This window comes from Actinia tenebrosa, unplaced genomic scaffold (genome assembly GCF_029948245.1).
Source record: "Actinia tenebrosa isolate PJP-AT-01 unplaced genomic scaffold, QUT_ActTen_1.0 PGA_scaffold8__29_contigs__length_14323225, whole genome shotgun sequence".
Lineage (NCBI taxonomy): Eukaryota > Metazoa > Cnidaria > Anthozoa > Actiniaria > Actiniidae > Actinia > Actinia tenebrosa.
In genome coordinates this window covers 3,643,415-3,670,083 of record NW_028292585.1, presented here as the reverse complement: position 1 = coordinate 3,670,083, position 26,669 = coordinate 3,643,415, and the positions used below count along the sequence as shown (strand labels likewise).

The following is a 26,669-nucleotide window of genomic DNA, read 5'->3' as shown; positions in this document are numbered from 1 at the left end:
ACCTTCCCAAAACAATAACTTAAATGAAACAAGTTTGTCCAAACAGTTCAACTAAAATCATCTATAGAATACAAACCTGTCGCACTAGGGGAATCTGTCTCGCTTGGTAAAAGGGAAAATGAATTTGAAAGATTTTAGAGACGGCAAGAAAGAGTTTTTCTTTTTCAATGTCGCTCCAAGGCTCCTGTTGTTCGCCATTGATGTCCTCTGGTTCCAATGACCAAGAGCTTATACTCTCTATTGCACAACCGAGAATAATCTGAAGCTGGTCTTCGAGTCGGGAGAGATTTAGTTGGTCTTTAAAGACGCATCTACATTGCCTAAAATTAAGTACAAATTTGTTTAGCCTTTTATTTTAAAAATTGAAGAAAAAAAATATATTTTTGGTGTTTTTTTTTTCTCGCACGAGGCAAAAGTTGCCAGGAAATACGAATAAAGTGTCTCCCGTCTTACCGTTGTTGCCAGGATAAAATATAAGTAACAACTGTCAAGGTGTCATCTTTGGTAAATTGTGGATCATCTAGTTCATCTGGGAATCATTAAAAAGAGTTTGAAGCAAGCTTGTTAACCGGGTTGTGAGCGGCGACGGCGCAAAAACAGCCGCCATTCCGAGTTCTCACACTGAGATAAAAAATGCAACACTTACACTTTTCGAGCGTTAAAAACAAATCTTTACAGCATTCTGACATCTTTAACGTGTGAAGGGGATTGAGTTGTAAAAACCTTCAAGCAAGGCTGCATTTTTAGTGCTTTTTCAGGAGCATTCCTCTAGTCCTTCTTGCAACAAGAACACGCGCCATTTTGATTTGGCCTCGTTCTGGTGTTCATTTGCTGCTCGACCACAATGCTTTGTGGGATATGAAAACTCTGTTTTGAAAATGTGGATGGGAAAAAATAGAAAAATGTGAAGAGATTGAAATGAGTATTCTATAACGAAAATGTCTTATTTGGTTATTAATGAATATAATGTCAAAAAAAAAAAAAAAGAAAAAAAAAAAAGATTAAAAGGTTTTCAATAATATAGTGATGGCACGAATCTGATTATTGATTACAACTTTCTATTAAGTGTGCATCAGTGCCAGAGGAATAAGAATGAAACTGAAGCTTGTGTTCCCACATCGTTCATGTATCAACATGTTCCCTTTTTACAACATGATAGGTAATAAGCCAGCATGTGACTGAGTTTGAAAAAACCCCATTCCAAATTTTAAAAAATCCCCCTTCAATCATCTCCACTGTGTAATAAATATGCACCATCTACTTTGTAATGTAATCTTGCTTAAGTGGGATTCCAATCTCATTTTCCACCCTTTTTTTCCCTACAAAACCCACTTCACTTTTCTTTGTAAACATTTTCATATTTCCATTTTGGTTTTTCCCCATTCCCAGATACCTAAATTCAATTTTCCCAGGGCAAAATAGACAAAAGTCATACTAACATGCGTGGGAAGTAGCTATAAAACAGGAGACAAGACTAAGCTGATATTATTGAGCAATAATGACATCAGTTCCAGACATCAGTGGGTTAATTTTGAAATTGTAAATGATATTTCTACCAAAACCATAAGAGCCAAATTTTTGAATTAACTCCAGCTGTGAAAAGGAGCCACTTAAATTTCCAGAAAGACTGTCCTTGATTGAGAAGACTCAACTGCTGTTTTCAACCAACATTATACTTCTCAATATGTGTTTTTCTTTTTATTGCCTTTTGCATCAGGCAGAAAGCAATTACAGTCCCACACAAAATTAATTACTTGGCCCACCATTTTAACCATTTCATAAAATGATTCGATTCATTATGAGGCAAATTGTGACAAATCATCAATAACTTAGCATGGTAAGAGTGCTATATAATATAAACCAAACATTATATAACTCTACGAGAATTTTGTTTTGCTTTATTTTATCAATTTACACCTGTCTAATAAACATAAAATTCTAAAACCAAATAGCTAATTTTTTGTTTTGCAAATTGAGTCATAAAAAAACCCTGGCTTTTAGCACCCACTGTCATAAGATATTAAGAGGAAGTTCAGATATCTTGAACGCATGAGATTTAATAATATTAATAATCAAGGGAATTTTAAACTCTGTTTTTAGATTTCTTGAGGAAATTAATTTATTATCTGCCTGTACACCGCCAGTACTTGTCTGTCTAAAGATTATGAATGATCTAACTTCAGTTGTCTCAATTCGTTATCCTAATGTATACACTTTGCACTAGAGTTGCTTGTTTGCTACTGGGTTGAGGTGAGCTCAAGAGACACAACAAACTAACAAAACCAGTGCTATAAATGAAGCTTGTATAATTTTGCCATTGAATTTTGCAATTGCCAACTTCCCATTTCCCTTATAAGGAGCAATATTTTGAGTTAATAATTTATTCACACCTTGTATATGCAAGGTGCGAATTAGTCCTCTGCATTGTGGCCTCTGCATTAAGACTCTTATCTCAAGAGAGCTTTATGAGTCTCAATGAGTCTTTGTCTCTTTAGAATGTCTATTAATATTCTTCCAGCAATATTATTATACTCCCGTATAGAGTGAGAAAAAGTATATGTACAGAAGCAGAATGGGATAAAGGAGAAGTGGTCTTTTTGTTTTCAGTTCTTCTTGGATTAAAAGTGATCCTGCACTGTAGGAAGCCCAGACTACACCAAAAGCCTGTGGATAAATGAAAAAATGATATTAGAGTGATAAGATTAGAGTTGCACTTTACATCTAATGTGGACATCCTGCTATCATGAACACTTGTTTTGGCCCAGTGGATTGCATTTATTCTTAAATTAATATGCTTGATAAATAAATCTTTTCTTTTTAAGATAGTGATACAGAGAGTTGTTGCTGAGTCTCCCTAGCCAGAGACTAATGCTTGAGCATACAATACACTCCACACTCACTACCACTACATTTGATACTCCATGCACACATCTCTTATCTCACATGTAGATGTAAGCAGAGGGTTAAAAACTGGAGTACCCAAAAAAAAACCCTCTTAGTGGCAAGGTAGAGAACAAAGCATCAAACAAACTTTATCCACTTGGGCCTCTGCAAAAATACTCCAGTTTTGAGTTCTCTCTTGCTAAGGATTAGCCTCAATTTTATGTAGAATATTCAAGTGTTCCAATGAAGGTCCATGGAATTTCAAAGTGTTTGCATTGTTGAGGTTGTGCATTCCTTTACTTTACCGTTTGGATTCATGAATATTTGGACACTGATTCAAGGCTAATACTGAGTAAGTGAGTATGCAATCAAGGAACACAGAAGTAATTTAGAACTCAAAAATGGTCTATTGAACCTGCAACTCAACCAATACTTTGGGAAAATGTGTTTCATTGCATTTACCTTTATCAGGAACTCAAGCATTGGAAAGTACCGAGCCAATGGTAATGCAAGGGCTGTCAAGACCAGAGGAATAATTGAATAACCAATAACACCAAGACACTGTGAGTAATTTACCTGCACAATGAAAAACAAATGGGAAGAATGGCTGTCATATGGTCTTTAAATATATCAATTTTCATAATGTCGTAGATTGAATTTCAAAGGGGTAAATTTTCTGCAATTTTTTAATCATTTGTTGCAAGACAGTGCTACATATTTAAACATAAAAAATGCAGCTGGTCATCTGAAAATGTCAGGCCAGAATGGAAACTTGTACAGTCAAATACTTGACTTGCTGGCCATTTCACCTAAAGTAACATTCAGCCAAAAATTAATCTGGCCAGTCAACATGACTGCCGACTGACGGGCCGTTATCTTAAGCCCTATACATCAGACCTATGAAGTTTGAGAAATATATTAATATGGATGTACAGAAAAGTATATTCTTGAAGGAATGGGATGGCAGGTCACCTACCTCTCCCCCGAGAACTCTAGCCAACAAGAATATGATCAAAGATCCAGATAACCAGATGGTAATTATCCATGACACCACCTATGAAGAAATATATATTATCAAAAAAATATCAAGCATATTACTGTTGATTAAGATTATAATTCATATATTCTACTATGATATGCTAGGCTTGGGATCAAGGGTGCATAAGTAGCGATGGTAGTGGTAGCAATATTGCTCACTAGCTTCCACCTCTAGGTTGAGTCTCAGGTTAAATTCCCGGGCCTTGTTGTATAAAGCTCTCTTACTGCGGTTTTCCATATTCTGCAAACTCGGTAGTTGCAAGCTGCATGCTGAAATTTGGTTTTTCAATGCCGTCAATCAAAAATAATCAGTTGGTACCTTTTGTGTTCTTGACTGGCATCAGTGAAAAACCAATTTCACAACAAGCCGTTAAAATGTCTTAGTTCGCAAAATATGAAAAACCGCAGTAAGATAATAGCACCACTAAGTATCGTTCAAAAACAATAGACCAATGGGATTTTATGGCAGATTCACTAATATTCATTAGTTTAAGATCTTTAAGATTAAATTTAACATACAGTACCCTAAACTGCCCATACAAAGCCAACATCGCATACAGCAGCACAACAAACAGGGGGCCCCAAAAATCTGGACTGTCACGCAAGACGTCACGCTTAAATCCAAGAGATGGTAGTGGGAACAAAACACAGCGCACTTTGTAGTAGATATCTTGTACATCAATGTCTAACTCCTCCCTAAAAAATCAATTAAAAGAAAATAAAAAATGATTTATGAATATTAATCAAGTTGGAATTTTATATGTTGAAAAAAGGGTGTTTTTGTCTATCCTTTTTTGTCCTTTGGTGTTGAAATTTTAAATATCGAATGACAAACTTTATTTCGTAAATAATGATATTAGATAAACGTATAACCATTGAAGACGTATGACTCAAGTAGACTTGTATCAATTTTGAAATAAAAGTCTAGCAAAACAAATAAGATTGTCTCAGGGGTTTTTTTTCTTTTCACCTTTTATATTGAAAATTATTGTAAATGCATTATAATTTTATTTTAATTTACTCACAACAAAGGTTTGTTGAAATCATTCTCTTCTGCATCGTCCACTTCAAGAAGCCATTCGAAGCCTTTACGACTTAAGATCTGCGAGTATATTGAACTTGGACCTTCACTTTGACCGCTTTTTTTCCCTTCTCCTAACTCGCTGTCCTGCGTTTCGATCGATCCAGTGTACGCACTGGAGTCTTGTGTAACGGGTGAGGTAAAAGCAAATTCATCTGGTTGTGTTTCGTAGGAAAGATCGGCGTTAGAACTTGGGTGATGAAGAGGAACTGAAGTGGCAGCCATCTTGGATATTTTTTACGTGTCCAACAACACTAGGGACTCAGTTTTCCCTTCCCGTTAAACCACAGAAAGCCCAATTCCACGTTTTGACGCCGTGATTCTTAAACTTATCGTTACAGGAAAAAAAATAGTACGAATTACACTCCGACTCATAGCGAAGCATCATAGTTTTATTTTTATAGAATTTAGATGATTTCTTTTTGTTTTTGCTATTTTTTAGGCCCAATCTTTATGACTCTTCGCGCGGGCTACCTGTGTACGAGCGCCCCGGTATCAAGATCTGAAAGGCGCGCGAAAAATTGAAGCGACGTCAGAAAATATTCAAACTTTTCTTCAAACTTTCAACCTTTTATCGCCTTCTTAATACCTGCACCTTTTTAAATTCAATTTTCTATTAACTTTTATTTCTATAAGGAAGTGTTTTTGACAAGTTTAAGCCATAGAATTGCTGAAAATAACGGATTTTTTGATGAGAAAGTTATGAGAATATAAACGTGGTTAACACAAGACTCACGAAGAAGACCTCATTCAACAACCTGATTTATGTTTTTCATCTCATCGCTGGAAGAATTTGGTTAACTTAAAGTCCTGAATATAGCGCAAGGAAGCTTGGAACAGCTGTACCTTGCAAAACATTGGATCACTTCTTGATTATTGTCGTATACGTCAAAAAATCATGGGGATACAAGGTTTATTACCATTATTGAAGCCGATCCATAAAAAAGTGAGCATATCGGAATTTTCTGGCCAAACTGTTGGGATAGATACCTATTGCTGGCTACATAAGGGTGCATATGGATGTGCTATGGACATTGTAGAGGGTAAAAAGACTAAAATGTGAGTACAAGAACTATCTTTACGCACCACTGATTCAGTTAATTAGCATTTCAAAACAGGGCTACGCTTACTTATAATTTATCTTGCTTGATTAGATACCTAAACTACGTACTGAAGAGGCTAGATATGTTGCTGTACCACAATGTTAAACCTTATCTGGTGTTAGACGGTGGAAACTTGCCTTCGAAGGCTAGCAAAGAAGCAGAAAGAAGAAGGTTTGTTTTACTGTTTTAATCCCATGCTGTTATTTCCAATACACCACCGTCTGAACGAGTGATGTGAATATTACCGCCTAAAGGAGGCGGTCATGTTGAATTTTTAAAAATCTTAAAAAGTCATTTTATATTGTTCCCCTCTTGATTACAATATTTATCGAAATCCGTTTTGAAATTCGATAAGGGAAAGTAGAGTTGTGAATTTTTTTAGTTTCCAATTTTCCCGCGAAAAGTTGGCGGAAAATAATACATGCAAAACCATTGGCAAAAATAAACTTCTTCAAACTACTTTTTCGTTTGCTAACATTTTGCCATCATACTTTCAATATTGCAAGTATTAGGAATTGCCCAAAATCCTATGTTTTTAGAATTTTGATTTTTTAAGTATAAATACTTAAAATATTTTTTATAATAACGCTAAAAATGACAATGACATCACAGATATTTTAAAATATCTCTAATAAATGAATTAGCATTTTACTGAAGTGGCACACTTATATAACAGTAATAAATATTTAGAAGTTCACTTTGCTTCTTCTGGTGCTGTAAAATCACTTTTTACTTTTTTGAGTGACATCATCACCTATGGCGTCATCAAAAAACTGATCCCTCAGTAACTCTGGTTCTAATAATTGAATTTATTATTTATATATTATTTATATTATTAATTAAATGGGGAATGTTATTGCCTTTAAAATTATGTATTTTGTTTTAACCCAGTGCTTAAAATTTTTTAATCAAAAATGTAACATTTTATTATGACGTCATACCACACTCTACCCTTAATCAATACACTCTGAAAATTTCATTTCATTATTTCTGAGGAATAAATGAATCGAAATAGCTTTATTGTAGGCATTATGTGGAATATTTTTGAAAATTAGACGGATTTGTTTAAAAATGACACATTTTATCTGATTGTTTTTTATCCCATTTGTGCCAATCTTGATGTGTCATTCGCTTGTCATCCTACACTATTCATTTCCCATTTCAGATAATCCATTCCTATATCATTACATCCATTTCCCATTTGAGACCATGTGTCTTTCCCTCCTTATCCCATGCATTCGTTTCTCATTTCAGATTAAATCATTCATTTGAAATTTTTTTGTTGTTTCAACTAAATCCCTGTTGTATTTTCTCAAGCATAACCAGTAAAGAAAGAAATAATACTTGAGGGAATAACGCATTCCTATGCTACCTTGGTCTTATTATATATCTTTTTTTTTTTCCAGGTCAAGACAAGAAAACAAAGCTAAAGGACTTGCCCTTCTCAGAGCTGGAAATAAATCTCAAGCATGCGAGTGCTTTCAGAAGTGTGTTGATATAACACCTGAAATGGCACTTGAGGTTGTAAAGGTAATTGTTAAGACAAATCGAGTAAGATTAAACTTTATTGCCCTCTTATCCCTAGCATGCATAGCGGCTCTTGGGGGGTTGGGGAGAGAGGGGCTCTTTGGGGGTTGGGGAGCTCTATCTTATCCCCAACTTATTGGAGATCATTTTATTTGAATTAATTAAATTCAGCTAATTAAAAAGGAAAAATAATGGCCAAACATTTGCTTCAAGGAAGGGGTTGCAGGCCTTGGAAATATATTGTGGGATTAGTAATGTTTCAAATACAGTTTAGTTTTTCTTTTCTCAGCAATGTTTTGTATTTTTCTCCAGGCCTGTAGAGAAAGGAACATAGATTATGTAGTTGCTCCATATGAAGCTGATGCGCAACTGGCATACCTCATGAAGACAGGAATAACACAAGCAACAATATCTGAGGATTCCGATCTCTTGGTCTATGGCTGCAACAAAGTAAGATACAGTACCATGTGTAATAATTGCTAATGAGAATAAAAACCTTTGTTCAACCCTCATGATTTTTTCTGAAGCACTTGAATGCAAGGATACATGTGAAAGAATCTATTGTTTTATTCAACATTGTTGCTGCATCAGTAAGGCTCTTCAAGCGTAGGGTAATGGTAGAACACTTTCTCTCAACTCTGGGGTCTTGGGTTCGATTCCTGGACTCAGCATCACAATTGAGAGAATTTGTTAGGTCTTTCCCTTGGTTTGAGGATTTTATCTGGGTTCTCTGGTGTTCTCCTTTCACAAAACCAACCCTCTAAATCCCAATTTTATCTACATTAAGATTATGGTATCATCACTATCAACAGCACAGTTACAATATGTGAACAGCACAATTATCAGCATTGTTCAAAGTTTTATCTAATCAATCCCATATACCAGGTTATCTTCAAAATGGATGAATGTGGTAGGGGTACACTAGTTGATCTTGCCGACCTACCCAAACTTACAGACCTCCGGATGCATGAGTTCACCTTGGAAAAATTCAAGCAGATGTGTATTCTTTCTGGGTGTGACTACTTGCCATCTATCAAGGGTGTTGGCCTTAAAACAGCTAACAAGCTCATGAGGAAACATTCTACTATTGAGAAGGTAGTCACTTGTATACTTCAGGCCTTATGATATGTTGGTGGCTTACCATTCATTACATTAATGATTATTAATAAATTACTTAAAGGCTTACCCTACCATCAATTATTTTCATGGCTGGTAGAAGTGTTTTGATACAATACAGTAAAAACCCGCAAATAAGAACCTAGGATTTTTCAAGTTAGCCTAAACAGGTTCTTATATAATGGTATTTAGTGTTAAATTAGGCTAACTAGGTTCTTAATCAGGTTCTTAACTTTTGTTCAAGAAATAAAATAAGTTTTTTTACAGTAACCATGTGCAGTTATAGTGTTTATAGCATTATTTTGTACAAACTGTGTTATAAATATATTTTTGAAAAGATTGATTCTATTTCTTTCTTCTTTTTTAAAAATAAGAACCTGTTTTAGGATTTTAGCCTAAAATGTTCCTTATGTGAAGGGTGCTTAAAAATGAAATTTTAGCCTAACAGGTTCTTAAATTTTAGGTTCTTATATGCGGGTTTTTACTGTACTAAGAAATTATGGATAGCTTACCAACCAATCAGAGGGCATAATGTTTGTGTATTTGTGGGTCATATAATATTATTATGAGTATAACTTCCATGGCTCAAAATAATAGCTAGTCATATATGTTGCTTGTCCAGCCACACACCTCTTCAGCCAGTCCTCTTGACAGGTACATGTTGATCAGTCAAGTGTTACCAATCATCATGTCAGGTCATTCAACTACATTTATTTATTTGTATTTTCATAAACAGCTTGTCAGAAGCATAAGACTTGAGAACAAGCTCAAGGTACCAGTAGATTATGAGAAGAGCTTCCAGCAAGCATATGAGACTTTTCTGTACCAGCTAGTCTTTGATCCCAGAAGCAGCTCACTTATTCCTCTTACTCCATTACCAGACGGAGTTCTTCCTGGAGATTTGGCCTTTGCTGGACCGTATCCTTTACTTGTGGTGGTTTTATTTGTGGTGTGGTATAACTGTTAGGGGGTAGGTTGGTAATGTTGATGTTTGTAGTTGGCGCTTGTTCCAAAAAAATTTCATGGGGTATTTATCAACAGTGTTTAAGGTTGTGATGGATAGCAGTTATGTTACTGAGAGTAGTAGTGGATGTTGTGGTGGGATGTAGTGTTGGTATTCACTTGATAGTTCAAAATGATGATTTTTGTATGGTATGTATCAATGATGTTAGAGGTCGTAGCAGTTTTACAGTATGTCTTCACTTATGTGGTGTCATGAACAGTCTTAAAACAGACTTGTATAAGTGCTATATAAGTGCTATATAAGTGCTATATAAGCCATATATTATATATTATGTATTGATAGCAGTGATGGTAGTGAGGATGGTTACTCTTATTTCTCATATTCTAATTCTCTCGTGTACTTTTGCATTGATTGTATTTCATTCATTGCACGTACCTCTTTCCACTTTCTAGGCCATGTCTTTGTTTATCTTTAACAGTACTTCAGTATGTTATCTCCAGAAGAAGCCCTTGGTATAGCACTAGGAAATATCAATCCAATAACTCGCAAAATAATGGATGATTATGACCCTGATACCAACAAGGTAAACAATATTTTATCAACACACATAGATGTTAAATTCTTCTCTCTCCTGGGTACTACATTGCTCACAACCATTATGTCTAGCCTAGTTATCGTAGAATGATAAGTTATACACCGTAGTGAAAATAGTAACTGACGTTTCGGACGTTAGTCCTTCGTCGGAGTCAAACCATTGACTCCAACTAAGGACTAACGTCCGAAACGTCAGTTACTATTTTCACTACGGTGTATAACTTATCATTCTACGATAACTGTTTTATTAGAAACAACAACGCAGTCCACGCTAGTGTTTACTAGCCATCATCTACATATGTCTAGCCTAGTATTGCTTGTCCCCCCACCCCTCTCATCAAAACCACCATGCAATGTCAGATGGGTACCTTACTTCTGCAAAACTCCAAAATTCTGAGTATAAATTTTAAAAAATGTGCAAAAATCTTAATTTATGCCTTTAACTTTGAAAGTCATACAAAATCTATTTTTGCTACAAGTAAGTTTCTCTTTTATTTCTCTGTATTTCTCTTCTCCCAGACTGAACAGCCTCCACCTTCACTCCCGTCCGACACTCCCTCCGCTTGTGCGTTTTCATTTGCAAGCAAAAAGGATCGTCAATCACTCACCCCCAGCTCTCTTGAGTCTCTACATGTGGCAGAGAATAACATGACACTGGAGAAAGAGTCATCCCTTGGACACTGCAGGAGATTCCTACTTCCACCTCTGAAAAAAACCTCCAAAGAAAGTACGTAGTGTACTATTCTCACTGCATAATTAATTAGCACGCAGCAGTATAAATTAACTTCACACACGTCTTGTTGGACTTATTGCATAACTTCGTTCGGAGATTTGGAAGCCGAATTTTGTCCCACACCCCCCTCCCCCCTCTCCCCCCCCTCCTCCATCCTAGGCCTGGTGGCGATGGTTTTTATGTCCCTCTAGCTTCCTCGCTTGTTACCTAGTGTCGCGGATCTCGCCCGACTGATCTCGGACGTGATAATGAGTTTTCAGTGAAATTATTTTGATTTAGGGTTTTTGGTTTTACAGTCAACTCTTGTTATTACAGCAGACACCCTCGGGACCATCACTTGGTGCCCATAATAGCCAGCATCCCCAATAGTGAGAATTATATTAATAGCCGTCATTTCTTTGTCAGTACTTTTCGCCGGGGTGTGTCCGCAAGACGAGAGTTGACTGTAGTTAATAATCCAAGTGGCTGAAACATTGTTGGAAATATTCACAACTTTGAAATGTTTTCTTTCATTTCATTACCAGCGTATTAATGCGCACTAGCGGTTTTTGTCATGCTTTCTTCATAGTTCCCCGCGACGTAAAAACAGCTGGTTTTGACAAGTGCAACTTCACGGAACTGTGCGCGCACTTTTCTTCTTTTTATATATATATCTTTTCTTATCCACTTTTTTTCTCAGAAGAAAGAGTTCCAGATGATAAAGACCTCATGAACATGTACACATTTGTAAAACGAAAGGATTCAAGTTCATCGTTGACGAGAAGCCAGACTGTTCATAATGGGTGTGGTATGTCCAGAAAGCCGCGACTAAAGAATCACTTCAAGACAACAACCAGTGACGAATACCTCGTTCCTAGGAAGCCGAGGCTTAAGAATCCCTTTAGGACAAGCATAGAAGAATCTAGTGATAAGGAATCTAATGCCACAGGACAGACAAGCTGGTATAGTAATTTATTCTTAATATACCTCTATATATTAATGTTTTCCCATTTCAGACCACGTGTCATTCCCTAGAGTATTATTTCTTTGTTTAACGGTTTTCTCATGGCTATATTAAACATTTATTTAAACTCTATTTCCTTGCTCAGCTATTTCGACAACGAAGACGTTAATAATGTAACTGGACAAAAAGATCTGAATACCGATGAGCACAGTACGACTGATACTGATTTATCAGTACGTGACGAGAAAACTTATGATGATTTGGGGGACCCCGCAGTCTCGGCCAAGGAGCTAGACGACGCGCCTTCCTTACCTACCTGGAAATACGAAGAATCTGATATGAATATCTTGCCTGAGGAGGAAAAAGAAAATAGTCCTACACCAGAAAATAGCATTGCGTCAACATTAACCTGCAACACATCTTCATACGATTGTGTGAGTCAAGAAAGAGAAGAGGGAACGGAGCCCATGGAAGACTCTTCCCAACCAATTAACGACTCACAGAGAAGCTGGAAGAGTGATTCATCTATAGACACTACCGTTACGAGTAAGATGAAAAGGATATCGAATATTAACAGCAACGAGAAAAATCCTAAACTCGCGAGCACCCGCAAAAGAACCGCAACTTTAAGCAGTCTACATAAATTCACTTACCAACCCAAAAAAAGAACTAGTGAAGAGCCTATTAGTAGGACAAACGAGTCTGTGGAATCGTTACCTTTGACGCAGGAAGTCATCGATAGTGGGTATCTGTCTGATGAGGAGGAGAGTACAGACGCTGATACACCTAGTGAGAACAGAAAGGATGAGGTGAATGGTCTGTCCATGGAAAAAGAATCAATAACGCCGCTACGATCTTCTAGTGGTAGCGACATGGTAGGTAGTAGTTTAGTTTGGTTTAGTTTATTGGAATTTGCCACAAACATAATACAATTAAATGCACAACATACAAAGCTAAGGGCGGCCGGAGAAGAAAACAGGGCGATAGCCCCAATTGAAATTCAACTCCTTACGTTAATTAAGAAAATATAAAATATGTCTGTTTAAGGCCCAGGTAAAACGCCACACCCCACATGAGCCGAACCCAAAGCGGAACGTACAGTCCCAAAAGTAGCTAAAAGTGACTGAGTGACTCTGTGCTGTCTCGAGCTTAGCCATGTTTAATTCCATAAATATGAGAAGCCTTAGCCGGGGGGGAGGGGGAGGAAAGAGATTCCAGAGTAAAAGTATCGGGTATGCTTGTCGTATCTCTATTAGAGGTCAAAATCAGGATTTTGCATCTCTTAGGATGAAAAATTTGAAATTTATATTTTTAATGTCAGCACCTCCTTAGGGGTTGAAAATCGTCCAGCCCGTATCCTTTAGGGGTATTTTTGAAAATTTCCGACTAGCGTAACCTGTACTTTTACCCGGCCTCGTTTTAAGGACGACGCTGTACGATTTTCTCGTAGACAAGGGGCTACTGATAGCCTGATATTATTTCTGTCTCAATATTTGTGCTCAATTCTTTTCTTTTAGACTTCCAAAAGATTAATTCAACTTAAAAACAAAACAGCAGGTAAGTTAACCTAATGCAATTGTCCAATTCCATTTTTTTCTCTTTTTCAATCATACGTTGCATTTGACAATTTTGCATTCCCAATTCTTTGCTCAAGAAAATTGAACAGACACAGGAAGCCCAATACATACGCCCGAGTTTACAATCTAACGCTTTAAAAAAGATACTGAGGCTCAAAAACCTTAGTTCCCTCCTTCTTGGACCATTTTTCTTTGTTTGTCTGAGTGTTGTAAAGACACAGGTAGCCCAATACGTGAGGATTGGTGGTGCGATCAGAAGGGCTGAAATCTAGATCCTTTTATTTTGTTTTTGAAACAACATACATAGACTTTATTTATACTCGAATTGATAGAGAAGCTCTAAAAACTAATATCTTCGAGAAATAGCTCCGCGAGGCAAACAAACCCCGAGGACAATTAATTTAATAATTGAGAGGATATTTCTTCATTTCCGTTAACAAACACGTTCCTAACGCAATTCGTATGACAGATTGGAGACCTATTACCTACGAGTCAAGCAAAGCAATTAGAAAGTGGTTGTAGATTATGCTTAATTTAGTTTAGCGCAGACATTTTAATGACTTAACTTCAAACTACACTGTGACACTCACATGGCTTTCTGTCTAAACCAATCAAAAAGCGAGAACGCGCGCGTCATTCATTTGAAGTAAGGAAGTCATTTGAGAGTCTGATCTGAGAAAAAAATGCTAGCCAATCAGAATCGAGAAAATTTGCAACACTTTTTCTTTTGAAACTGGATTTTCAAGCCACAAAATGAAAAAAAAAATTATTGCAATGGTGGCCATGTTCTTCAGTGGTCAAACCCGGAAAGGCGGACACCCCCCGCTTCTCAATGATAGGAAAATTTATTTTTCAAAAACATTTTTTTTCCAGCAGCACGAAGGACAACTGGACTGAGTCGATGCAAATCGTTGGGAATCAGTAAACGAAAGACCAGCACCAAACCAGCTCTTCCTGGAAACGCTAGCTCAACTTTGTTTCATTATTTTGAGTTTAATAAAAACAAACGAGTAAGGTAAGAGAATGAGTTCTTGTCACGTGTTATCCGTAATCCTATGAACTAAGGAGGACTGGAAACAAGGAAATGAGGCCACGAATGACACTATAAATAGACCTTATTTGTCTTGGTGCAATGTTTTTCCATCACAGACCACGTGTCATTCCTAGAGTATCATTTCTTTGTTTAACGGTTACTCATGAGAAGACACAAAAATATAGAAACAACTCGAACAAAAATCGTGTTCTTTAATGAATAACACTTAGTCTTTAATGAAAAAACATCGCATCACGACGAAGAGGGTCTATTTCGCCAGATTCATACGAAAACTCTCTAAAGATTATAAAATATTTTTTGTTGAGCGAGAATTAAACGTGCGCTATCAGTGACAAATGGATTCCACGTCTTGTGATTCACGGAAGTTACGTTTTCTCCTTAGCTGATTGATTCAAAGTGCAACCCATTTAATAGTCAAGCTACCATACTTAGTTTTCCCCTCCTTTCGAAACAAACATTCAGCAAATCAAACAACTGATACTGAACAACCCAAGACAACCCCAACCGAGTGTGGCGGGATCCCTGTGTTGTCTACCTGCATAGCTCCCTTTTTCTGGAATCGTTTGTTTGAATTAGTTGCTAGGTAACCATTCCAAACAAATGGATCAAATTTAGCAGGTGTTTGATTGTAGGTTGATTGTCAGACGTAATGCTTACTAACCTTATTCTACTGCTATGTTTATCGTTTCAGACTAGAGACTTCTTGAGACGAATTCTAATTCTAAAAAGACTAAAAAATTCATTGGTTTTTCCACGATTGACACTGCGGTAAAATCCGTGCGAAAGTAAATATGAATTCTTCTTAAGGTGTGGACAGCGAGGAAATTTGTTTTGCAAGAGCATTTCTATTTTAAGTCATTTTTAAGTCTTTTCTAAATAGTGTCTTATATATTTTTTCACTAAATGTGGAATAAAATGAGGTATATTTTCATTGTCTTTTGGTGATTGAATTCTATGTGAGTGACAATAACAAGGAAATGTGACTATATAAAAAAAGGGAAAGAGAGAGACGAAAAATGATCATATCTTTGAAGCTTTCGCGTTTTGACATGAACGTAATTTTTTCCCTTTCACACTTTGTGCAGTCTTTGGAATATTTTTTGAATTTTGTGAGGCATTCCCAAAAAAACACCCTTGCATCTTATTTCACAATATTTATTTTTTCCTTATTTTTCGAATCTCGATTTTTTTCTAACGCCTTTTCCTAGATATTTTACTATTACCTAAATAAACTTTATTTTAGTATCAATATAGATTTAGCAATAAACTGACTAATTGTGTATATGTGATAACATAAACTTTAAAAGAAAAAAAAATCGTTTTCGTTTCGAATTTAAATTCAAATTTATAAAAAACTTCAATTTATATCCCGCACTTTCGTGTGTTGTGTGTTCACTAACAAGTGAATCATTTTAAGTTACTTTAAACCTTTGAAAATCAATTTTCGTATGAATAGCACAATGTAATAGTCTACTAATTCTCAGGATAAACAAACTACTTCAACTAATGGTTGCAAATGGATCGACCAAATCAAACTGTGTCTCAAAGAAGCTAAGGAAAAAACACTTTAAAATTATCTAAAAGGTTGTTTTTAGTTCGAAGTAACCACTTTTGTGCAAACAAAAGAAGAAACGTATAGCGCTAGCTGAATCACAAGTCTTCTTTTGTTTTTGTTTTTAATTTACACCGATGCAACTTCATAAATTCGGAACTATTATCGTATATTATTGGCGTATATCGTACGTATGAATTAAAAATAAAGTTACTCTCGCAGGAATATGAATTGCTAAAATTTACTTTAAATTCGGCGTATCCTTGCTTTTATCCTTATATATCTTTATATTTATCGAATAAGTTTATTGGTGTCATAAGTTAAAGATGTAGACAAGGTAAATCAAGATAAGATAACTCTTTGTTCGTCGAACTGAAAAATGCATCTTCACATTACTTTTTTTGGGGGCAAACTTGAACACAGAAATATAAATTCTTTGCTCAAATTACCTTAGCGTATCCTTGCTTTCTCATATATTTATGTACAGAAGTTATTCGATCTATTTGTGTTGATTACTAAACTATTGTTAATCTTGGGAGAATGTAGCCGGCTCTTAATTCCATACTACATACAATTAAACGTCCTATTCTCCGTCCCTTTTTTTAGTTTTCCGGTTTTCGCGCTGTTTATCGACAATTTACTGCCATGGGAACAGGGTCGTTAAGAATGGTGAAGGTAGGGTTTGTGACAGCTCACTACACCTCGCTTACCACCAGAGACTTTACACCACAAACATCTCTTCAAGATGGGCTGTCGAAATAAAAAGAGAACAAGTATAATGCTTATAATATCTGGGATTGTTCTCATTGCGGTGGGAATCATAACTGCAAGATTAATAGTCAAATCGATTAAAACGAAAGTGGATGAACGAATTTGTGTCGCGAGTAAAGACGACGAGAATTATGAAAATTGGGTAAGTTTATTAACATCTTCATTATTGTCTTTTGTATATTTTTTAGATAAACTCTAACTGTTTGAGAAAAGGGCTCAGAGATTTGCTAAATTAACTCGCTCACCTTTCTAAAGAGGATTAAGAACTGAATTGAAGATTGGAGTCATTTTCAACCTCTTGACTCATCATCTTCAACGGAAATAAATACTATTACTACGTCAACGTAACTCTGTTTTCCATGTCGAAAAAAATCTGGGTTGCTTTAAATCTTTAATTCTATCATCTAAGAGAAAAATCCCTTCTTTTTCTCAACTATATGAGCAATTCTTAATTGCACAATGGTAAAAAGAATATTAATACAGCTGCATGGCCTTGCAATCCGCTTGAAGCTAGTTTAGTTTAAAGTAGGACGACGGACGACTGTTGATATATTAGCCTTTTGGACTAATTATTTTTTCTTGATGTAAAACTGATTCAAATAGTTTAGAAAATAGAAAAAATCGATGTTAAAAGTAACAAACTTGGTGAGAAAAAAAAACCCAACTAATTGCAAGAACGTCATATAAAAATAACAAATAGATATTAGATATATTTTTTCATTTCGATTCCGAATCCCCGCTTAATTGATGGAAATAACTCTTTTACTATATACCAACAAGAGGTAATATCAAAAAAGGCAGTCTATAACTTCAGAACAGTCAATCAATTACACCTGCTTAAAAATAATCAATCCCTATTAATTTTGTAATTTTTTATTCTTATTTTTATACGACAAAATTTTGAGTTTGAAAACCGGCACCTTATAATGGAGTCCACCATTTATTCGCCATCTTCCTTGATACCAGCGACATGACTTTCTCAACGCTTCGCTTTTGGCTTCTATTTGGACTTGTGTGTGCTAAGGAACATGACCCAATTTATCGACGATTCTTGGCCAAGAAAATCAATTATTTAAACAGCTTTTCTGACTCAGAAACCTTTTCGGAAAGCTCGTGCCACTTAGCCGGAAAAAAAACTGAAAATTTTGCCGTTTATCTTTTTTTCCTGTTGTTTTTAGTTTATCCGGTGCCGGCAGCTGCAAGGGATACGCAGTTTAATTTAAATTTTGCAGTAGCACGCACTATCCTGTACTTTCTTCAGTGCAGAAAGAATTATGAATATTGAAGTATTTATTTACTGAAATACTAAGATTATTTCACACTCTCATTACAAAAAATTTCTCATCAACATCAAGTAGATAAGAGATCAACCCACAAGAGCAAACTGATTAAAACGGCCGTAAGGATGGGTCTCTGAAAATAAACATTTTGACACCTTTTCACGAAAAAACTCGCTAGTTCTAGAACTAGTTTTGGTTAGTTTAATATTTGCATTAGGGTTGTCAAATAAACTAAGTAAAATTTCATGCAACTTTTGCCTATGACAACAGCAACAACATCTGTGATTAGAGCGCGGTTTGACTAAAAATTGAACAGAGGGTCACGGGTTAGAATCCCGCCTGGAGTTCGGAAAATTTTTTCAGAGAAAAACATGCTTGAAGAAACATCTTTATTAGCACTCTGATTGTTAGAAAATTTACAAAATTATGAAATAGCAGAGCTAATCGAGCTAAGTAGCTAGGTCGTCAAACGGGACTAATAAACTAAGATTACAACAGCAGAAGAAGAAAAAAAAAACACACACACACACACACGAAATACCTAATAATCTTTTGAACATACAGTCAATGTCATTAACGTTGTCCACCGAAAAAAGACATTTACACATTTTGACATTTACACTTTTAGACGTTTAGAGTAAAAGAAATATCACGTGTTTCATTATATATTCTTTGCCTCGTGTGCGTCAACCTGAACTTTAAGGAGGTTGGAAAGTGTTTTGTGCCTTCACATTATTAATTATGAACTAAAAAAAGTAAATGTGGTTATAATATGACAGCAAATAAACCAGGAATGCAAAAGACTATAAACCAAAGATCACAATGAACATGAAAACATGACGTAAGACGGTGCTATGACAACGTCCGAACCCTTGGTGTGCCATCAAAAATGTTCATTTAAAAAATCATAACTCAGGAACCAAATGGTGAAATTTTTTAAAAAGAGGAATATTTAAACTTTGTATCGTAATCTTCTTTTTGGCAAAAAAAAAAAAAAGGAAAAAACCTGTAAGAGGAAATTCGTAAAAATCAATAAAATTTGTTTGGAATAGTTCCCTCTTACAGAATTTTCGAAAACATAAACTAAAGCCATATGCAAAATTTGAAGAAATTTCATTACTGCGTTTTTGATTTTTCTCAGTTTGAATATTAAAAATTTATAGAAGAAATCAAGAAATACCGTTTCGAGCCTCCTTAAATGTAAAATTCAACTCGTGAATTGAAAATCCAATGCCCCGACCATATTTAGTGAGGATTTAAGATGCAGAATGGTATTTCAGCGTTCGAGGAAACACATGATATTTCTTTTAGTCTAAATGTGTAAATGTGTAGATGTCTTTTTTCGGTGGATAACGTTAATGACATTGACTGTATGCGGAAAGAAAAGAAGAAAAGCATAAATGAAAGAGCATCAGTATTAACTATTAGTTTGATAACAGTGTTTATAGCCTCTTGAAACCATCATGATTCTCCAGGTTAAGTTCACTGAATTCAAATTTTTTTAATCTTAAATTTACCAAAAATTGTTCTTATTTTCGGAAGATAGTATGATTTTTTGCACGCTATATAGTCTATTATTATATGATTGAACTCTGTTAATGTCTTTTAAAAAATCACTAAAAGCAGGCGGAAGTCCATTGGCATAGAAGTGTTATGAGAGAGAAAATGAATATTTTTAAAGACGATCTAAGCAAGATATCAGTCTCCAAATTACCGCTACTTATCTCATAAAAAACAAGATAAAAAATATCAATCTTCAGTCCCTTAGCTATATAAAAATATCGATATAATATTTCAGCACGGCTACCACCACGCAGAAGTTTAGATAATGGTATGCATTGCATTCACAAGTAAACCTCTTAGCTCCTCCAATTAGCATGTATACCTCTGGTTACGCCCTACAAAGTTCTGGTTACGCCCTACACAGTTCTGGTTACGCCTTACACAGTTTTTACGCCTTTGCTCAGTTATTTTAGGATTCATTCTTTAGAGTCTTATGATAGAAATATTCCTTGTAATCTTTTCTATACATTTACGATATATTCATTTATGAGCTTTAGTTTCAGCTATGCTTAATTCTTAGATTTTCTTAGATCATAGATATAGCTCAAGTAATCAGTAGAGCAGAGCAGAGCAGAGCAGAGCAGAGCAGAGCAGAGCAGAGCAGAGCAGAGCAGAGCAGAGCAGAGCAGAGGACAGGACATTAGCAATTCCGCGAATACCGTAGTGGTTGCCTTAATTAAGGCTTTTCTTTTCGAATTTATTGTAGGCCAAACCAACTACGCTTCAGACTTCTGTGTACTTCTGGCACATTAAGAACAAACAAGGATTCTTATACAGCAGAGAAACTCCTCAGGTAAACAATACATCACGTGATCATTTCCCGTCAAAAAAATTACACATAAATGTGGTTACTCACGAACTAGGATTTGAAGACTTCCGCTGTGGTTTTGTTTGCGGGCTTACGTGCCCAGTTTAGAAACAGTTTTGTAAAAACGTCCTTTAGTATATAAAAGTTTTAAAACGTTGAATGAATAATATTTTGTTTATTGTTTTAGCTCGAAGAACGAGGCCCGTACGTCTACAGGACAACCAGTGAAAAAATCAAAATAGATTTCGAAAAACAAGGTCAAGTTTCTTACAAAACGTTCACAAAGCAAGCGTTCGATGCAGAAGCAACGAAAGAAAAATGTCCAGAATGCAAAGAGAACGACAACGTAAGAATTGCACTATTTCACTATGACGTCACATTTTTTAAATAAGGGAGACAGAATGGAGAAGAACAATAAGAACTTGGACTAATTTTACACTACAGCGGAATGAATGCGATATGACCGTGAGCGTGACTGATGTAGTGGTGACTGTGGATGTGACGTGACCTTCAGCGTGACTGATGTACCTGTGACTGTCGGAATATGATGTGTCTGTGAGCTTGTCTGAGGCCCCGTCCACACGTATCCGGAAATTTTTGTACCCGCAATTTTTTTTTTTGCGTCCACACGTGTCCGCAAATTTTTGTGTCCGTATCCGTAAATTTTACGAAAACGGATACGTGTGGACGGTGAAAACGATTCGAATACGCTGCGTGTGGACGCGAACATTTTCGTATCCGCAAAAAAAAATTTCCGGATACGTGTGGACGGGGCCTGATACACATGCGACCGTAACCGTGAATGTGATGTGACCTGTAAACGTGGCCGTGACCGTGACTGTGAACGTGTCGGTAAACGTGAATGTGAGCGTGACTGTGACTTTGAACGTGAAAGTGATCGTGAACGTGACCGTGCATGTGACCATGACTGTGGCTGTGAACGTAACCACGAATGTGAACGTGACAATGGGTTAGTACCGTGACATTGTTGAAAATGACCGTGACTGTGAACGTGAACGTGTTGAACATGACCATGACTGTAATCATTTGACTGTGATTAGTTAAGCAATCACCTCATGCTTGTAACTTCTTTGTCATCCATCAGTTACATCACGCATTAATAACTCCTTTCGATGGTTTTCTAGGTTACAGTGCTAAACCTTGCCTACCTGGGCCTAATGCACCAATTCGAAGGGGATTCAAAGTTCAGTACGTTCATGATTCCGCACGTCGTTCAGGGATACATGACCCAACTAGAACTAACACTTGGTAGCCGACAAGCAAGCTTGTCATACCTTGGAAACGTACCAAATACAAGCAACCCCCAGTTAGCTTTCCCAGTGTTTGGCCAGTGGTTACGTTCAATTTCTCTTAAGACTCTACTAGTAGATGACAGACGGGGAGGAAAGAGTTATAATTCTTCAGAAATGGCGGGACTTTACAATGTACTTGTGAACGCTACCCTGGTTTTACCTCCTTTGACATTTAATGCTTCTGCAGCGAATTACACAGCTCAAGGGAACGGTTTGTTGTCGTATCTGGGATACTACGTGAAAGTGAAAACAAGTGCACAAAATCAGGCAAATATAACCAAAACAATGATGGAACTTGAGGCAGAGCAAGTGAGGTTGCGAATAGACGAACTATTATGTCCAAACTCTTTCTCGTGCTTCAAGGTCAAAGATATCGAAACAGCTCAAGCCTTACTGTGGTTTATCACTACACACGTACCATCCTGCGCTATGGCGTCCTTAGATAGCTATAACTATGGCATTCTTGTAACCAGAACACAGAAAGAGTTGGCCCTTGGTTATGTCATGGACAAGCTTAAACTCCCCCCAATGTTTCCAAATGGTATACCTGTTGCTGGGAGTTTGACGAATCATGTCAACATCGACGATGCGAGCGCAAATGCAAAGAAAAAATCAATGTATACTTGTAGCACAGAAAACGTGGACCTCGCTCATACTTATGCAGGTATTTCAATTTATGGCTAAAAGTACCAGTAAGTACCAGTAAGCAGCAGCAGCAGCAGCAGCAGCAGCAGCAGCAGCAGTAGCAGTAGCAGTAGCAGTAGCAGTAGCAGTAGCAGTAGCAGTAGCAGTAGCAGTAACATGCATTACTCGCAACAAAAGCAATAGGAGTAGCAGCAGCAGTGGTAATAGAAGCAGCAGTGGTAGCAATAATAAGTCGACATTTATATTTTTTTAGCATACGACGACAAAACTCAAGTACCTTCCAATATTTATCCCAATGTTCCACCATCGCAGTCCAAGATAGCCGGCAGTTACGACGCGCAGTTTTCCACGGTTCCACAACTCTCTCCGTGTTCTGATAGGTACCCACCAACAAAAAACCACTACGATGTATTCTTTGCAACAATGTATCACCGCTTCAGGATCACTTACGACAAGCTGGTGATCCAGCATGGGGTTGATATGCACCGTTTTCTGTTAGATCAAGAAAATTTGAAGGTGAGTGGTGTACGTATAGAGACATACACACACCTGCTAAAGGTTTAACAAATTTTCGGTGCTTTAATTTAGCTTGGTATTCCCTATGATTTACCACGATATGACGTCAACATTTGATCAAAATGTTATGTACTCACGAGGCGTAGCCGTTTTTTGGTGGTAAAGAAGGTAATTTATTGTACTCCTAAACCACGGGGAGATCAGGCTGCCCAAATCTCCCGAGCCAGGGCTTGATAAAAGCATAAAGCATGTATAAAGCGCTTGAAGGTGCGCCTTTTAAGGCCCTTCAGACTATCAGTGCTCCTTATCGCAATGATTACGGGTATTTAAAACTAAAACTATACACAGAAAAGAGAGTAGTCCGACACAGATGTGGAGATCCCTAGGATCGAACCGTGGACCTCTAGCTCCGAAGGCCGGCGCATTAACCAACTGAGCTATGTCTGGTATGGAGATTAGACAATAACAAATCAGGTGATTGACAGAAGTTAACCCCGTAAAATTTTTTTACTGAATACTATGTCATTTCCTTTGTAATTTCAGCAAAACAATTATTCTATCTTTACGGACGGCATCATTGATTTACGTAATTTGAAAGGGTTTCCAGTATCTACGAGTCTGGCTGGATTTTTGTACGGCGACACGAAGCTCTACCAACAGCTGGGCATGAACAAACCCACTTTCGAAAAATATGGAAGTTTTGTACGTAAGAAAACCTTCTTATTCTTCGCCTTCACGTTACGTCATGCGCCGCCATGTTGGGGATATTTAACAAGAAATTTCTCAATAGCCTTCTTTGTTAATGCCACCAATATGGCCGCCATGTCTCTCTTCATATTTTACTTTTTTGAGAATGCATGTTTGTAGGGTATTTGCACTCTTTTTTTTTACAGAAAAATTACCAATAAAATAATTTTATTGGCGGAATAGAGGACGTAGTCGCTATCATGACTCAACCAAAACATTCATTTCACAAAGGCACAAATGGTTTATTGTGTATAGTTTCTTCGTGTAATGAATGTTCTTGAGTTATATCGACTATTAGTCACTAAGGCTGCGTTCAAAAAGTATCTCCTCCCTCTGCCATACATTATGAACGCAGCTTAAATAGTATTCTTTGTCAGTAACAATTTGGATCTGATTTCATCGTTTTACTGCAAGTGTTCCATTAGGAAAGCTATCTTTTAACTTCTTTAACTAATATAAGTTTCATAATATCTCAAGACATACAGTGATTATCCCCAGAACGTGAAATAGTTATCGACTTTTCTACTATGCGCGCCGAGTATAACAAGAAATTAAAGATTAAAACCGAAATATAAGACCTCGAATCGCTTACCTTTGGGTCACCAAGAAGAAGAAAAACAGCTCTAAAAGAATGGTTTCTGTTGGTTCTCGTCTCTCCTTTCTTCAGCGAATGCTATCTCTCAAAACTTCATGTCAAGATACCAGTGAATATGTAGTTGCCACTGCTTCTGCATTTTTGCTGATGTTGAAATCATAATTCTTGGTTTGCAATCAATTCCAAGAGAGCACAATAACAAAAGGGATGTCCGCCATGTTGGAAGATATAACAAAAGAATTAATTTTAAAATCTTTTGTCAAATTCTTCCAACATGGCGGCTATTGCAAACGAAGAATACCCCAAGAGACACACTGAGTTAGGGCGTATTGTTCTATAATGCATTTTATTCCCTTGAATATTATTATTATATGAATTAACTTGAACAAAGAATGTGGAAAGGAGTGAATTAAATTGAGAATTAAAACAGTACGCACAAAAAAAAGCTCAATTGCATTCATATTATGGAATGCATTTATCATGATAATAGAGAGTTTTAGATTGACTTTTTTTCTCCCCGCAAACGGCAAACGTGACCACGTTTTCATAGTTTTCCTGTATTTTACTTTACCTTTTACAAACTTTCTCACCAAGCGCAAATACTCTTTCGTTTTTCTACTACTTGGACTTTTTTGCGATTCTTTTTCAGTAATTTAAAAGAATTTTTTACTGGTCAACTGACGTTTCACTTTTTCCGTGAACGTAAATCTAAAACTCTCTAATGCTTTCGTACAACGTATTTACTTAAACTTTTGCACCGGCAGCTCTGCTCTGCTATGTGTTATCTTAGAAAGGCTTTGCACCATCTTGTGATGGCAGCCACGGTAGGAGGCAGGAACAATTGAATCTGATCTGATTTACGTGAAATAGAATTCAGTTTCCCCAAAGGAAAAAGACTGTTGTGCCTCCTTTCATGGCTGCCATCACATGATGGCGCAAAGCCTCTATTAACCATGAGCGCATCTCTTGTGTGATCGTCTGTCATTGGTTAACATATAGGTGACATTCAACCAATCAGGGTCCCCAAAGAATAGAGCGCAAAACATCATTTGACTGGTTGTTCTTATTGGTCAATATAGGTTGACATCGAACCAATCACTGGCTGGCCCATGAACCTAAAATTTCGGTTCCAAGTCAACTCAGTCATAACAAAAGGCGTGATCAGCTCACCAAGGCTTGTACCGTTAAACATAACCTTCTATGATATGGAAGAGAAGAAGTTAACCAAGTATTTCCCTATCTATTGGGCAGAGCAAGGAAGGACTCTTACAGAAGCAGATGCAATAGCGCTAGATGATAAGGTATTATTGACACAGTACACAGTCACGGTACGAGACTGACGTCATATCCGCCATGTTGGTTGACTTAAACAAAAGACTTGGTCTTGAATTTTTTTATGACAACCGATATAGCGGCCATTTCCTATGTACTTTTATTTTTAAAATGGAAAGATATGCACACCACCATTCATTTGTTTGTTCATTCATTCATTCATTCATTCTTTTATTCGTTTGTTCATTTATCTTATCGTTTTTTCGTTCGCTTGTTTACTCATTTATTCGTTCGTTCGTTCATTCCTTCATTCATTTTGCTCGTTTGTTTATTCTTTCATTCGTTCTTTCACTCACTCACTGACTCATTCATTCATTCATACATTCTTTTATTCGTTCGTTCGTTTGTTTATCTTATCGTTTTTTCGTTCGCTTGTTTATTCATTTATTCGTTCGTTCGATCATTCCTTCATTCATTTTGCTCGTTCGTTTATTCTTTCATTCGTTCTTTCACTCACTCACTGACTCATTCATTCATTCATTCATTCTTTTATTCGTTCGTTCGTTTATCTTATCGTTTTTTCGTTCGCTTGTTTATTCATTTATTCGTTCGTTCGTTCATTCCTTCATTCATTTTGCTCGTTTGTTTATTCTTTCATTCGTTCTTTCGCTCACTCACTGACTCATTCATTCATTCATTCCTTTTATCATTTCAGCTCGTGAACATAATCCGCGTCGCCTGCAGCGTTACCATAGTAGTGCCAATCATCGGCGGGCTTAGTCTAGTGGCTGGATTCATCCTTGCTATTTTAGCTTATAAAAAAGGATCTCGAGAGTCCAATGCTGTAAGCAGTATTGACAACAGTTAATCTATGTTCTTCAAGATCATGTGACAATTTTCCCGCCATTAACTGATTAATTGTCAAATTAAATACGTAAATCAGTGTCGTAGCCAAGGAAAAAACAGTCTAGTTGGCATTGCAGTGCATTGTGGG

The 26,669-nt window shown here is 36.6% G+C and overlaps 4 protein-coding genes and 2 long non-coding RNA genes across 6 annotated transcripts in view; 2 read left to right on the top strand and 4 right to left on the bottom strand.

The window, feature by feature from the left end:
* Positions 1-827, bottom strand: part of LOC116297635 (ubiquitin carboxyl-terminal hydrolase 34) — a 37,014-nt gene extending 36,187 nt beyond the window's left edge. The window contains exons 1-3 of the mRNA XM_089040832.1: positions 647-827; positions 454-529; positions 77-320 (exon numbers count right to left, since the gene is read on the bottom strand). Of these exons, the coding sequence (XP_088896958.1) occupies positions 77-320; positions 454-529; positions 647-689 (363 nt within the window). The 5' untranslated portion in view covers positions 690-827. The remainder of the gene's footprint in view (positions 1-76; positions 321-453; positions 530-646) is intronic.
* A 1,051-nt stretch (positions 828-1,878) lies between these two features.
* LOC116299011 (protein YIPF4) lies at positions 1,879-5,261 on the bottom strand. The gene is made up of 5 exons (XM_031707660.2): positions 4,947-5,261; positions 4,446-4,617; positions 3,860-3,937; positions 3,346-3,459; positions 1,879-2,664 (listed from the first exon to the last, which is right to left on the bottom strand). The coding sequence occupies exons 1-5, from the start codon at positions 5,225-5,227 to the stop codon at positions 2,527-2,529; spliced, it is 783 nt and encodes a 260-aa protein (XP_031563520.1). The 5' UTR covers positions 5,228-5,261; the 3' UTR covers positions 1,879-2,526.
* Positions 5,262-6,138: 877 nt separating this feature from the next.
* On the top strand, positions 6,139-15,491 carry LOC116298825 (uncharacterized). The gene is made up of 12 exons (XM_089040692.1): positions 6,139-6,276; positions 7,512-7,635; positions 7,945-8,082; positions 8,518-8,727; positions 9,485-9,666; positions 10,199-10,295; positions 10,826-11,033; positions 11,719-11,980; positions 12,128-12,857; positions 13,500-13,539; positions 14,433-14,574; positions 15,305-15,491. Exons 1-12 carry the CDS (start codon positions 6,188-6,190, stop codon positions 15,318-15,320), a joined length of 2,238 nt encoding a protein of 745 aa, XP_088896818.1. The 5' UTR covers positions 6,139-6,187; the 3' UTR covers positions 15,321-15,491.
* LOC116299165 (uncharacterized) lies at positions 9,657-11,090 on the bottom strand. The gene is made up of 3 exons (XR_004197440.2): positions 10,915-11,090; positions 10,148-10,232; positions 9,657-9,708 (listed from the first exon to the last, which is right to left on the bottom strand). It is a non-coding gene; the product is annotated as an uncharacterized LOC116299165 (long non-coding RNA).
* Positions 12,247-18,064, bottom strand: LOC116299098 (uncharacterized). Its single transcript, XR_004197430.1, has 5 exons — positions 17,857-18,064; positions 17,182-17,246; positions 16,876-16,915; positions 12,700-12,768; positions 12,247-12,333 (listed from the first exon to the last, which is right to left on the bottom strand). It is a non-coding gene; the product is annotated as an uncharacterized LOC116299098 (long non-coding RNA).
* Positions 16,910-26,606, top strand: LOC116298923 (uncharacterized). The gene is made up of 8 exons (XM_031707542.2): positions 16,910-17,078; positions 20,486-20,572; positions 20,775-20,933; positions 21,733-22,564; positions 22,799-23,061; positions 23,605-23,763; positions 25,483-25,704; positions 26,391-26,606. The coding sequence occupies exons 1-8, from the start codon at positions 16,911-16,913 to the stop codon at positions 26,541-26,543; spliced, it is 2,043 nt and encodes a 680-aa protein (XP_031563402.2). The 5' UTR covers position 16,910; the 3' UTR covers positions 26,544-26,606.
* Positions 26,607-26,669: the final 63 nt, after the last annotated feature.

Excerpts from the sequence above, each read along its gene's own strand:
- LOC116298923 (XM_031707542.2), top strand. The coding sequence starts at position 16,911 with ATGGGCTGTCGAAATAAAAAGAGAACAAGTATAATGCTTATAATATCT. Across the intron at positions 22,565-22,798 it reads CCTCGCTCATACTTATGCAG|CATACGACGACAAAACTCAA; the intron begins GTATTTCAATTT and ends ATATTTTTTTAG. Across the intron at positions 25,705-26,390 it reads CAATAGCGCTAGATGATAAG|CTCGTGAACATAATCCGCGT; the intron begins GTATTATTGACA and ends TTATCATTTCAG.
- LOC116299011 (XM_031707660.2), bottom strand. The coding sequence starts at position 5,227 with ATGGCTGCCACTTCAGTTCCTCTTCATCACCCAAGTTCTAACGCCGAT. Across the intron at positions 3,938-4,445 it reads CTTTGTATGGGCAGTTTAGG|GTGGTGTCATGGATAATTAC; the intron begins GTACTGTATGTT and ends ATTTCTTCATAG. Across the intron at positions 3,460-3,859 it reads CTAGAGTTCTCGGGGGAGAG|GTAAATTACTCACAGTGTCT; the intron begins GTAGGTGACCTG and ends TTCATTGTGCAG.
- LOC116298825 (XM_089040692.1), top strand. The coding sequence starts at position 6,188 with ATGTTGCTGTACCACAATGTTAAACCTTATCTGGTGTTAGACGGTGGA. Across the intron at positions 6,277-7,511 it reads AAAGAAGCAGAAAGAAGAAG|GTCAAGACAAGAAAACAAAG; the intron begins GTTTGTTTTACT and ends TTTTTTTTCCAG. Across the intron at positions 7,636-7,944 it reads TGGCACTTGAGGTTGTAAAG|GCCTGTAGAGAAAGGAACAT; the intron begins GTAATTGTTAAG and ends ATTTTTCTCCAG.